We start from the raw sequence: 13845 nt of genomic DNA, 5'->3' as shown, positions 1-13845 counted from the left end.
AATTAAATATTTATTATGAATTAAACAATTATTCTAGTTAATTCAATTTAAAGTTAAGCATAAAAGGAGAATTTTTATAAAATGAATATTATATATATATATATATATATATTTATTAATAAAAGCTAAAAGTAAAGTTTTATAAAAATATAATTTATTTACTTATATTTTAAACACGTTATTAAATGACGCATATGAAATAAATGTAGTTTTCCCTCTTTAAAACCGAACAAATTAAAAGAAAAAAAAGGGTCTGAAAATAAAAAAAACTGGAATTTTTTTTTGGACGAAACTTTTTTGAAAGTTTTCTCCGTTAAACCGAGACAAGTTAATTTGGTTTCCTAATTCGTCCCCTAGCGGATTTTTCTCGAACTAGCACGAAATGGAGGAAAGAAGTTGGCGAGGTGAGTTCATCCATTCGACAAATGGTATTCAGGTGTCATAAAATTCGAAATATTAATCATTACTCGTATCAATTGCAAACGCTTTTACCATTAACTTACATTCGATTTAAATAATCATTTGTCAATTACTAATTGTGTCTTTCTTATTATAATTTAAAAAACGTATTGTGTTTTTTAAATATTGCCTTTATTATTATTATTATTATTATTATTATTATTTAAAAGACAAAATTATCATTAAAATTAGTATATTTCGACGTCGACACGTAACGTGCTGGTCGACGTTTCATCGAGAAAAAGACAATTTTTTCGAAATGATTTTATTAATCAATTTCATGAAATTGATTATTTATTTAAATTTTGAATGAAACGTGACTTTAATTCATTCTAAAATAGTATAAAAGAAGAGCTGTGTGGAATTTTTAAGATATTAAGAATAGTTTCTCTTTAAATTCTTTAGTTTACTGCATTTAGATATTATGTTTGTTTGTTTTTTTGTTTTTGTTTGTATTGCTACTAAAAATACATTCTAAAGTAAGAAACGAGAAGAAAAAAAAAGTAGCTTTACTTCAACAGGTGCATTTTTCTAAATTATTTGCTTTAATTAAATTAATCTTACATAGGTATTTTTTTAAAGAATTCTTCTAATTTCATTATTGACATTATTTATTTATTAAAATTTTTGTTAACGTTGGGATGTTGTTTTATATATATATAAATATCAACTAAATTGAAATGAATTATTTTTAAAAACTTTAAATTAATTAAAGTAAAACTGCAAATTCTCTCTTATTCTTATGTTGTTGTATTGTTTGTATATTTTTAATTCGTAAATAAAATTATGTAAGATTTTATCTTTAGTTTTAACAATTAAACAAAAGAATTTATAAATATTTTAAAAATTATTGTTATTTATAAATACTTATTCGGTTATTGTATTTTTTTTTATGCTGTGTAAAGCAGTTTTTAGTAAATATTTTTGTTTTAGGCATTATATTTAAAAATTATTACTGATTTATGGCTAAAATTACTACTACCAAAATAATTGTTTTTATTTACTTGGATAAATATTATTTACAAGATCTCTTTTTAAAAAGTTGAATTGAGTATTTAGAATCAAAAATAATTTTATGATCTTCACAAATTTAATCAGTTTATTTAATAAATTGATAAAAGAATTTTTATGTACTGTATTTAATATATTTAAAAGTTCCATTACTTAAATTTTTAGACTGTTATATAATTAATTATATGAAGTATGTGTCTTCATTATTTTGGATTTTATCTTTGATAGATGAAGTTTAGTAAAAATTCAAAATATTGTTAACTTAAGTGTTAATATAGAATGAATTAATCATATCTGATATACTTATTTCATTCTTTTATAAGTGTTAATATAGAATGAATTATCATTATTGAAAGTTTCTTCGGATGTTGCTCGTAGTAATCCAGTGTGGTATAAATTGCCCGTGAAAAAATATTTGATAAAAAAAAACACTTAAATTTTACTCTGCTTTCATTCTTATATCAAGTTGGAAAAAATGTCTTGAGAACAGTTTTGCAATGATAATGCTAATTAAGTAAAACTCTCGTGTTAATTGTTTGTTTGTTGTAGAAAAATCTTCTTTTATCTTAACAATGTCTCATTGTAATGGACTGGGATCTCAAAGAAAAAATATATTACAAAAAAACCGGATAAAGATTTATCAGATTTAGTGTATAATGAATGTTTATATATTAAGCTGTTAGATTTTACCTACTTTTCTTACAATGCACCCGACTCGACTGTCCGTCTATTTATTTGTTTTTAACTTTTTTGTCCTGTCATATTTTGATGGAATTGGACAAGTTAATTTTTTACATTTAATAATCTTTTAAATGAATCTACTTAACAAATAAAAAATTATTGAGTAATATCGTGATGTGAGAAAAAATATATTTTTTTAATTGTTAAAACATCAGATATTTATTAACAGTTGAGCAATATAATTACAAAAATTACTGTTTCATAAATAATTGGAGAGTATTTACAAACTTTTACTTTTTAATGACAAAATGAAATGAGAATTATTTTTCAAAAGTAGTTATTGATCTAATTTAAATTAGATCTCTTATATTCTCTAAAACATGTACGTACATTCTAGTGGATGAAAGCTACTTTATCAAACTTTTGCTATCATACTTAAAAGGAAACAAATAGGAAATTTATTAAGAAAATTAATTGATGTAAAAAAACGAATTTAACCTGTCATGTGAATTGAATTGTTTTAAATTGGAACTTCAAATTAGCATTATTGTGTTGTTAGATAAAAAAAAATCATTACTCATTTTTCTAACAAAAACCATAATTTCTAATTTTTTACTGATTATGAGATAACATTTAAAATAATTTGAGATAAGTCAGATAAAATGCTAACATGGAAGAGCATCAGTAATCTAGTAATTGTATCTAGATAAATAATAATGGATCTGTGGAGTGAATCGCACACTCATTACGGTTTACTTGTTTACTATGGCAAAGCATAAAATTGAAATAGTTAGCATGCTAAATGTAAACAATTCAAAAATATTGCATTATTAAATAAGTTTCAAAATTTTAATAATTTTTCTAAATTATATTATGTAGTATGATTCATAGAGAGAGATTCTGTTAACAAACTGCTCTATATCCTGTAATATTTCCTTCTCAAAAGTTTATATGCTAAATTTTATTGATACTAAAATATTAGCTTAATTCTGTTTGAGATTTTTTTTCTGTAGTATTTACTAAAAATGAACAAAACTGAACTATCAAACAAGTTTTTTAAAATTTAATGAAGTATGAAAAATATATTTTTAACCTTTGCTTACTTGTATTAAATTTTATGACACAAATGTCTGTTAGACATCAAAGACACCCAATGATTTCATTTTATTGAAAACATAAAATTGATTTTAAAATTGTTTAAATGATTTTATAATAATGTAAGTATTCACCTACAAAATATTTTAAAAATAATCTATTATCATTAAAGTCAAAAGTATTAGTAAAAAGTTTTTCAATAGATATATACTACAATATATACTTTTATAACTTTTATCATTTTTGTAAATAACCCACACATATTCTACACACAAAGTTATAGGGCCAAATCCCAAAATCTGGCCAACGTTTATAATGACTGGCCATTTCTAGTTTTGATTAGCTAACTTGGCCAAAAATCTGAAAAATCTACACTTAGGCATTTAGGTAGTGTTACCACCTTTACAAATCGCTGACCCGGACGGCAAGTCAAGTTTGTTCGAACGGAAGTTCCTGACGCATGCGCAATTTCATTTTACAATGCGAAGAATAACATGCATGCTGTTCTAAATCAGTTACAGTTAGGGACTAGGGACTTGCATAGGAGTAATGTATGTAACCTAAATTAAGAAAGAAAGAACAGATAATTTAGCTCCATACAGTACAAGCAAAAAAAGAAAAAAAAAAAAGGTCGAAAGGCAGGTTGCGCGTCATACATGGCGTAAACAAAGTAGCATGGTGGAATGGCAGATGAGTTTCAATGAGTGTGAGGTCTTTTGCTGTTCAAATGGTGTAAATTTATAAAATAAATTTGCAAGAACTTTGTTTCATCGTAATTTCACAATTTCTACGAAATTCCTGGACAAAATTAATAGTTCACCCGGACAGTGAGTCAATTCCCGGACTGTCCGGGTGAAAACCGGATGGGTGGTAACACTACATTTAGGGTCTCACCTGAAAAGTTTAGTATCTGCAAAAAAATGTTGGTCAGAGTAAGAAGTTTTCTTTTTTTATGGAAGAATATCTTTAATTTCAAATTTCTCAAAAGGTAAAATCAAAGTTTATAAATGAAAACTTATTTAAAATTTTCTCAATTGTAATTGAGAAGTGTGTCAAATTTATTAACTATTGTTACAAGTTTATATAATTGTTAATAAAAGATGATGTGGCAGTTATTAAACAACACTGTGGCAGAATGAGAGTGATTTTCTTTTACTTTCATTAGACATAATTTAGAATTGGAATTTAATTCACAACAAATAAATTATTCCAATAAGATTCTTAAGAAGCAGTTTAGTAATATATATACAAAAAAAATAATAACCAATCAATAAACACTATATCTTTAAGCACAGAAAAAGTACTTACAAAATCTGGATCTGATGAATGACAAAAAATAACCTTATCTTCATATCAGCAAATAATTTCAATGAATGTACAAATGAATACATTGACCTGATGCAGGCCTAACTTATTAATAGGTCAAAAATGTTTCTACATTTAGAAATTATTGCTGGTGGGAAGGTAAGATTATTTTTGTTACCTTTCAGCACTTTTCCAGCTCACTTATAAAAGCTGAAAACGTTAGTAAAAAATATGTCTTCTTAGGTCTGTCAGAATTTGCTATTCAACTGTTCTAATTCAGAATGCCTGCAGGTGTGATCACATGGGCCTCTCAGTTCTATCAGTGATGCCACTAAGTTGTGTCCATTCATATCCTCGTTGAGAAACTTGTATTTTTGAAAGTATGCTTTCACATGGGTATTAGTAGTGCATGTCTATGGAAGGGAGATGCAGATCCCTTCCATAAGTGGCTGCCACTTAGTGCCACTCAATGTCATTAACTTTTCACATCAACCACTGAATGATGTCCCTTACAAGGAGATGGCCAGACATTCACTTCTCTGATTTGAATGAAACTTGGTGAGCATGTAGCCCTAAACACAAATCGTTCCTTGTCCAAATAATGAGACCCACTTCTCAAGAATTTCTGAAAATTGAGTATTTAGCTTATAAGTCTAGAAATTCTACCTATCCTAGGAATGGCAGTAACCGAGTGGATAAGGTTCTAGATGCTGGAATTACATGATATAGATTTGATTCTTTGCAACTTTGGTTTTTTTTTATGTTTATTATTTTACAGTATCATTGGCATTATTATTACTATTCTTATTACTCATGTTTAAAGCTTAATAAAAAGACATTAAAATTTGTGATGTCTGTTTAGTGAAGTTTCTATAGATTTAACTGTTTTGTGTCATTAAATAAAATTTTTATTTTTTCATATTTATTTTCAGATATGTGGTAATGTTTTATTTGAAGTGTAAGTGCAGGAGGGAATTGTCCACAACATTAATGATTAAAAGAAAAACACTGCAACTATGCTATCCTATTTTCATAACAGACTTGTCTTTTTTCATCCATGCACAGTAATGTCTGGAGCTTATTTGCTTATGATGTCATAGTATATAACCACAAGTGAAAATATCTGAAAATAAATATTAAGAAATAAAACTTTTATTTAAAAATATACAAGAGTTAAATCTGCAGAAACTTTGTTTTCATTAATCAGGAAATGATGTCATAATTTTTAATCTCATTTTATAAGCTTTAAATGTGAGGAATAAGAATCATCATAATAATGCTAATGATACAGTATAATAAGAAAATAACTATATGACATTTATTTTAAGTATGTAACAAAGGATCAAAACTATATCGTGTAGCTTCAGCATCTAGAACCTTATCCATTCGGCTACTGCCAATTTATAAGCTAAACACTCAATTTTCAGAACCCATTTTTTGGAAATGTTTGAGAAATGGGTCCTATTATTTGGACAAGGAACTACTTGTGTTTAGGATTGCTTGCTCATCAAATTTCATTTGAATCAGAGGTGCAAACATCTGGCTGTCATCCTGTTAGTAGCATGTCTGAATCTCTGGTACTGTACATATGGCAGTGTCACAACAGAGTGGCCTGTCTGAAAGTGATCTAATAATGTTAGAGTGAACAATGTTATTGAAGTTCTGCATTATACAAATAGTTCCTGTATAGATTAAATTTTGAATTTGAAATATATCAAATGAATTGCCAAATTATAAATTAGAAGTATAACAAGGCAAATTTAGTGATTAGATATAAAGCAATTTGGCCCTAAGTAGGCAATTAGGCTGCCATCTAATAATAAATTTGATAATTAGAAAAATTTTAAATGTAAATTTAGAATATTTTTGAAGAAAAGATCAGCCTGGTGCAATTCCTGCTTACCATGCAGATTCGTTACTAGTTATGCTATCCATACCCCCATTTGATCTTTGCTTCCAGAGTATTAATTACTTTACAAATTTTAGATATAATCATATTAGTTAGAGAATTTGAAATATTGTAATGTCCAACTGATTTTTATTTTTATAAGCCTTTGTTAAAAGGCAACTATTGTATAAACAAGCAGAAGTAATGTACAAATGTATTTGCATTTCTCTGAGCTTTCAGCAGTACATATACATTTTAAATGCTTTACAGTTACTGTTGAATTTTCTTTATAAATGTAAAACTGTATGGGGTGGGAAATAGATGCTAAATATTACAGACATGATCCAAAAAGAATAATAATTACTAAATTCTTTTCTTAAAATCTGACTAATATAAGTTTCATTCAGAGGCTATAAATACTTATTCAGGAAACCAAAAGTATTTTATTTTGGAAATGTTTTTCACTACCTTGGTCAACTACAACCACAGAATATTTGTAAATTCTTATAACTTCTGATAGAACATCATATAAAACCAAATTAAATGACAGCATTCAAATTTAAAACAACTGTTCTGTACATGAGAGGATGACAAACAATCATTAAAATATAAAGGAGCTTAGAATTAAAATTAAATAAAATATTTTTGATGTTTCTAAATAAACAGTTATAACTCTAAATTATCATGATATCAAATTTTAAAGACTTTGATCATTTTTATTTATTATACTTTTACTTTTTTCAAATAACAAACCTATATCAAATTAACAACACATAAGAGATTATTTAATGACAATGCAAACAAACTTACTTAAAATACCCAAACTCCAGCAGTAACCTGTGATATTAGCATCAGAACTAATATTTTCGGAATTCTTATTCCTCCATCTTCAGGTTCTGCAGTCATTCAAAAGTAGAACAAATTCATCATATGTCTGACAAAAAAGTTTATTCTATGATGAATTTGTTCTAGATTTTGAATGACTGCAGAAGATGGAGGCATAAGAATTCCGAAAATGTTAGTTCTGATGCTAATATCACATGTTACTTCTGGAGTTTGGGTATTTTAAGTAAGTCTATTGTTTCTCCAGTTAATAGAGGTTATTTATATAATGCAAACAAACTTGCTCTGTTTGCATTTGCCATTTTAAACTTGTACAACATTCTCTGTAGTTTATTGGAATTGCCAATAAAAAAATTTACACTTACTATAACTATTGAAGGATAGTTATCAAGTGTTTCTTTATCATATAATTTTGACTCCATGTTATATACATAGAAAAAATATTTAACCAGTAAATGCTATTTCAATAAAAAGGTGACTTTATTTTAAGTATAAAGTGTTTTTTGTCTACTTGACTCAATTTCAGATACAACTCCAAACTCAATCAAACATAAGTGGAATGTTACTTACATTTGATTGAGTTTTTGGAGATGTATCTGAAATTGAGTCATGTAGACTCAAAAAACATTTTATAAATAAAGTGACCTTTTTATTGGAATAGCATTTGAAATGTTTCAATACTTTTTCTATGAAGTGTTTCTTTATTCTAAATGATAAGATAAAGCTATTTTAACTTCAACCTTAGAGTTAAATTAAATGGTTTTAACACAATTTAATTGCAGTTTATTAGCTACAATTTCTTAAACTACAAAGCAACAGCAGTACTTAGTGGTAGAGTAAAATGTTGCAAAAGACAAAATATTATTTTCTTTCTTTTCTTTTCTTTCGAAGACACAATGTAGTGATGTAAACTTAAACACTGGGCGAATTTTTCATCCTTTTTATTCGGTTGGAACGCTTTTTTATTACATAACGCGTTTCGGGCCGATGCCCCTCTTCAGCCAACTAAACATTAAAAAGTGAGAGATGACTATATACAAATATTTAAAATAAATATCATGACAGTATACATAATTAGTTTTTAGAGGTTGTTACCTTCTAAATCCTGGTAAGAGCTTGTATACTGTTAAAAGCTGGTCCGTACCTCATTCGGTAGTTTAGACGGATGTAATAGTCCAAGGGTACGAATCTTGATAAAAATTCCATAAAAAAGGAAGGTTTAGTATCAGTCTGTAGAAGTATACGGGGTTATTCTTTCACAAATCATATTCGTGAAACCATACCTGAGATTCGTCTTCCGGTGTGTTGTCTAACACTGGGCTCGTACTCCTCCACCTCAACTGCGGAGCACGATCTGTTTTTAATTTGCATATGTCTGGTTGAGCATTAGCAGGGGAATGTTCCTTTTTTTAATAGGTTTCTTTTCCGATAAAATTATTCGGGGGGTTTAGCAGTGATTTTTTTAGAACATAGCACGTGGCCATTGCTATTTTTTCCCGCTTTTAGTATTTTTAATATTTGTCGCTATGCAAATGACGTAACAGATCGTAAAACAGTTTTTTATTTTATAGTAATTTAATCCAGTTTTCATTGATTTTTATGCTTAGATTAGTATTTATGCAGGTCTTATTTTTATTTTTAATGATTTCTACACTTTCTTTGAATTTTCTGTTGTATGTCTTCTTTTCTCTATGTAAAATGCTTGTTTTAGTATTTGTTTGAGCTTTCCTCAAGATAGATATTATTTTCTGTTATCCTTTAATATTTAGTGAGTCATTCTATAATCTTCATTAATATAGTGCATCTCCAGGGCTTGGAGTCAAAGAAGAGATGACATTGTCCAATTCATTGTGTCAAAAATAAATTATGGTTTTCATTAATTCTGTTATGTTTGTTGGTGATTTCCTATTGATCTTCTGATTAATGATCTTCCAACATTTTTGACAGGCTTAATAAATGGAAAGTTTCCAATTCAACAGTAACACATTAATCTGCTTCAGAAAATTGTTCCTGATCTGTAAAATAGAAATTCCTATTAATATCAATTCTAGAAATTGAAACATGCTTTTTATTACTAAACATTGCAATACTGATATTTCTTGTAGTAAGGCTATAAGGTCAAATTTTGTTGAAAAATCCAAAATAGTCCGTCCCTTTCAGTTATGGCAATTTCTTTCTGGAGGACTTGATCATATCGATTGTCATTCAGGTTGCTAACAACACAATTTTTGCCAACAATTTTTCCTGAATATGTTTCTCTAGATCATGACAGACTTTACATCATAATTAATTAACAAAGTCGAGCTGATGTCCAAATGAATCTTGTATTATCATTTTAACTTTTAAATGTATTTTTATTTTACATTTAATATATATTGTGTACATGATGCACTGTATATTAAAGTAAATCTTATTGTATTAATATACAATTATTGTTTTTCAAGTGTATAATCTGTGACTTAAAAGGCAGTTTGAAAGGGAATACAGACCAAATTTCTATTCTAAATATTGTAATCATGAACTTGTGCCTATGGAGCAATGGCTTTCCCTATAAGTGTGGGTATATATAATGTCATTATATGAAAGTTTTATTTTTGTTCTAGCAATTTTCTATGGAGCATATATTGACACAGGTTACATGCACAAAAATATGGTATATAGAATATAATTCTAAAGATAGTACTTTTTCAAAATAAAAGTTGGAATTATTAGAAGTTGATTACTGGTGATTTTCAAATGTTTCCTCCTAGACGGTAAAAATTTTTAATGACTTCTGGGAATTAATTTTTCTTATAAATAATATATAGCATATATATAAATGAGAATTATTAATTTCCCTTATCAATTAAATATTTAAAAACCTGAAGTAATGACGAAACTTTATTATATATAAAATTAACTAAAACTAAAAAACTATAGCAAATATCAAATTACTTATTCTTTGTGAGAATAACCAGTTTTAATTGAAATATTGCCAAAATGTAAAACAACCCTTGTTTTTCTGCGATAAAAGTAATTTATTAAATTTTGAACAGTTTTTGAGACAGTCTTTCTTACTGAGAGCTAAGTTCTTTTTGAAATAAATAAAATAAAATTTATTTATGTTTTCAAAGAGTTGTGCTTTTGTTTTCAGAAATACATTATGAAAGTTAAGAACAGCAAACAAATTATTAAAAGTTCATTTTTTTTCTTCATTGCTATAATTTGATTGGAATACTTAAATTAAATTTACTTGAATTTAAAAACTTTTAACATCTTGTCCAAGCTTTGAAGAAAATAAGTAATAGTTTTCATTGAATATTATTTTATTACATATGATTTTTTTTTTTTTTATATTATATGTTAAAATTTTTGCAAATAAATAAAATGGAATAATTAAACATGCTGCACTATAATTAAATTTATTATGAATGCAATTCTCTGTATTGAAGTTTTATTTATGAAACATATGATATTGTTTATTTTCCTTTTTTATTTTAAATGATGATAATTTATTCTGTAATTTTTAACTAGTATAATTACCTAAAAATAGTTAAGTTTTACACTGTTTTGGGTTCTAAGTAAGTGTACTGTTTGATAGTCACCAGTTACTACTGAATAATTATTTCATTGAACATAGTTTTTTCATATTATAGTTTAAATATTTGAAATAGGTATTGAACTATTGTATATTGTTATTTTTTTAGGTAGAACTTGAGGAATTGGATAGTGAACACGATTCAAGTGAGCCGGAATGTGGAGGGAGTGGAGTTCGTCGACCAATGAATGCATTTTTTATTTTTTGCAAACGGCATCGAGATGTGGTTCGTGAAAAGTATCCCCATTTGGAAAATCGAAGCATTACCAAGATTTTGGGAGAATGGTGGGCTAATTTAGAACAAGAGGAGAAAGCTACTTACACAGATTTGGCTAAACAGGTAAACAGAATAAATAATAAATTTATATATATATTGTAAGTTTCATTTGAAAATTTAATGTATTACATCATCATATGTGAATCATAACAGAAACTTTTATAATTACAATGAGAAGATTGTTTTATCATTATAAGTAAATGTACTAAGTATTAAAAATAATTTTATATAAATTTTATTTCAATCAAAATACAATTTTGCTTATATTTTAAACTGTTCTGCCGACTGCTGGCCTTGTTTTGAAACTAGGTAGTCTGATAGTTTAATAAATGTTAATTTGCTTATAACTTAATTAAAATTTTTAAAAAGCTGACAAATTTATAAAACAAAAATTAATGAAATTACTAAAGAATTAAAATAAATTTAAATTTGATTATCTTTTGTGCAAAACAACAGTAAAGCAATTTCTGTAGTTGCAAAAGAAAAGCGTTGAAATTAATTTTAAAAATTGTAATTAAGGATTCAAAAAATACAGACAAAATTAATGCAAAATTAAATAAATAAAAGTTATTATAAAATAATAATTAAATTTAGAAATAATAAAATGATAATTAAAACTCTGATTAAAACAATGAAACTGAAAACAAACCAGAATAAAAAATAAAATTAAAATTAATTAAAATTAAAATCAAATCAACTGAAAATTAAAACAGTGTTTTTAAAAACCATTTAAAAGTTGGTTTGAAATGTTTAAATTCTAAATAAAATTCATTTTTAAATTTACATTATTTGTGTATGGCAGTGACAGAACATTTGCTTTAATATATATATATATATATATATATACAGAATATAGATTGCCAATCAAATTGACCCAATGTTAGCCAGATGGCAACTCATCCTGTTGCTCCTAAAATGGACACAGTTAGTACTGACCAAGTGCAATCTCTTATTGCTCTGACTACACGAAACAAAAGTCCACCATAACAGACATCACTTCATGTATTGGGCCTTGCAAACTCTCTTCTTTGTCAACATGAAAGTTTCCAATAAACTAATACTTAATTGTTAATGTAATTTTGAAAGTTTTTAATTTTTGACTGAAACAAATAAATAATTTTCTTATAAAATGTGGAAGAATCATTTTTAAGAATTGGAAATCATGATGAGATTTGCTTGATTCCAATTCCTGGAAAATGCCCAATTTTTCTGATTTTTGATTCTGATTAATCGTCTCATCAATAGTTTTTATGCAGTATAGGTTTATTCTTTTTTTATGTGTTGTTATCACGTTTGTGATAAATTGTTTTTAAGCTGATTTTTGAACTTTGAAAACATTTATAAATTGTCATTTAGTGACTTCATAGATCGCATTTGTAATTATAATCTTAAGATTATTCAAACAATGTTTTGATACAACATTTTGACATGATCCTATAAAAAAAAAGTTGAATAGCATTACATTTACCATTTTCAATTAGTAAAACTTAAAAAAAAAATTATTAATCTAAATTCAAAACACTAATGCATATAAAACTTATTAATTTATTAGTTTTCTCTGCATTAGTTTTATGAATTTGGATTGGTGTAATTTAGCATTTAAATACAGTGTATACTTTTGTTACACACTATTTTGCTCGAATAAATATGAGAGAGAGATATACCCAGAGTTATCAAATGATATTTTCACAACTTACATATGATTGTGATTATTTCATTTTAAGAAGCTAGGGAGACAGGGTGTCTGGAGTATCAGGATATTCTACATTTATTTTCTGTTCACTTCACAGCTTCAATAAAAGACAGAAAGGAAAGAGATAATCCTAAAAGTAGAGAAAATAAAGATTCCTTTATTGCATGTATTTTTGAGAACCTGTAAATTAGCCCAGTTATTAGATGAAAGCAAATTATTCTCTTAAAGAATCTATCCAAACTATAGTGCAAATATTGAATTTAAACTTGGACAAATATCTATGCATTGAGATGATATTGGAAAAATAAAATAATTGATACCTATAGCACTTCTATAGTACAGACATGCTAGATAGTACTTGATGTCCTAAAGATTGATCCTGATATTAAATTATCACTTTGGTATAACAAATAGAAGTGTGAATACATTAAATGAACTAAATCAAATTGCTAGATAGTTGATGTTGAGGTACTGAAGATAGATGATGTCAAAAATCTTGTCTATTTAATATTTAATTTCTGTAAACTTTTAAAAATTATGTAGTAATAATATAATAAATCTAAAAAATAGTTTGTGAATAATCCAGAAATTGGGTTTTGTTTATCATCTGGATATTACGATGCTTCTTGCATTGAGCTGCTCCTTACCTTAAACCTTTTCAGTGAACTTTGTGTGAATAGATTTGTTACCGACAAAATTCATAAATCATTGGAAAATAAAATGTAGAGAGATTAAATATAATACCAATAATCTATATAAAGATTGAGACATCTTAGGCATGTTTAAATATTTAAACTTTTTTTAATCAAACTGGAAGTAACATGACTTCCAGTTTGTATATAGTTAATCAGGGCTTCCTGTCCTTACGGTTTTCATATCGAGTCTCCTCTTTCATCTATCTAACTCTCTTCTCAAGATTAAGAAAAGACAGACAATAGACAGATGACAGTGGGAATTTATAGGTCTACAGTTTTTTCAAATTGCAACCCAACAAGGTGTATTTCACCTTTATTTGT

General features: G+C 26.6%; 1 protein-coding gene across 6 annotated transcripts in view; it reads left to right on the top strand.

Annotated features, from left to right (window-relative positions):
• The window catches only part of LOC136977517 (HMG box transcription factor BBX), a 93832-nt gene that overhangs the window by 46626 nt on the left and 33361 nt on the right, over positions 1-13845 (top strand). For 5 of the 6 annotated variants that reach the window (XM_067273011.1, XM_067273005.1, XM_067273006.1 and 2 more), the window contains exon 2: positions 10969-11199. In XM_067273011.1, coding sequence (XP_067129112.1) covers positions 10969-11199 — 231 coding nt within the window. Of the gene's footprint in view, positions 1-263; positions 405-10968; positions 11200-13845 lie in introns of those variants that run through there. The other variant, XM_067273008.1, reaches the window with a different exon arrangement.

Source organism: Centruroides vittatus, unplaced genomic scaffold (assembly GCF_030686945.1).
Source record: "Centruroides vittatus isolate TY-2023 unplaced genomic scaffold, ASM3068694v2 contig_460, whole genome shotgun sequence".
In the NCBI taxonomy this organism is placed as follows: Eukaryota; Metazoa; Arthropoda; class Arachnida; order Scorpiones; family Buthidae; genus Centruroides; species Centruroides vittatus.
The sequence above is the reverse complement of the archived record's forward strand: the minus strand, read 5'-3'. Positions and strand labels throughout refer to the sequence as shown.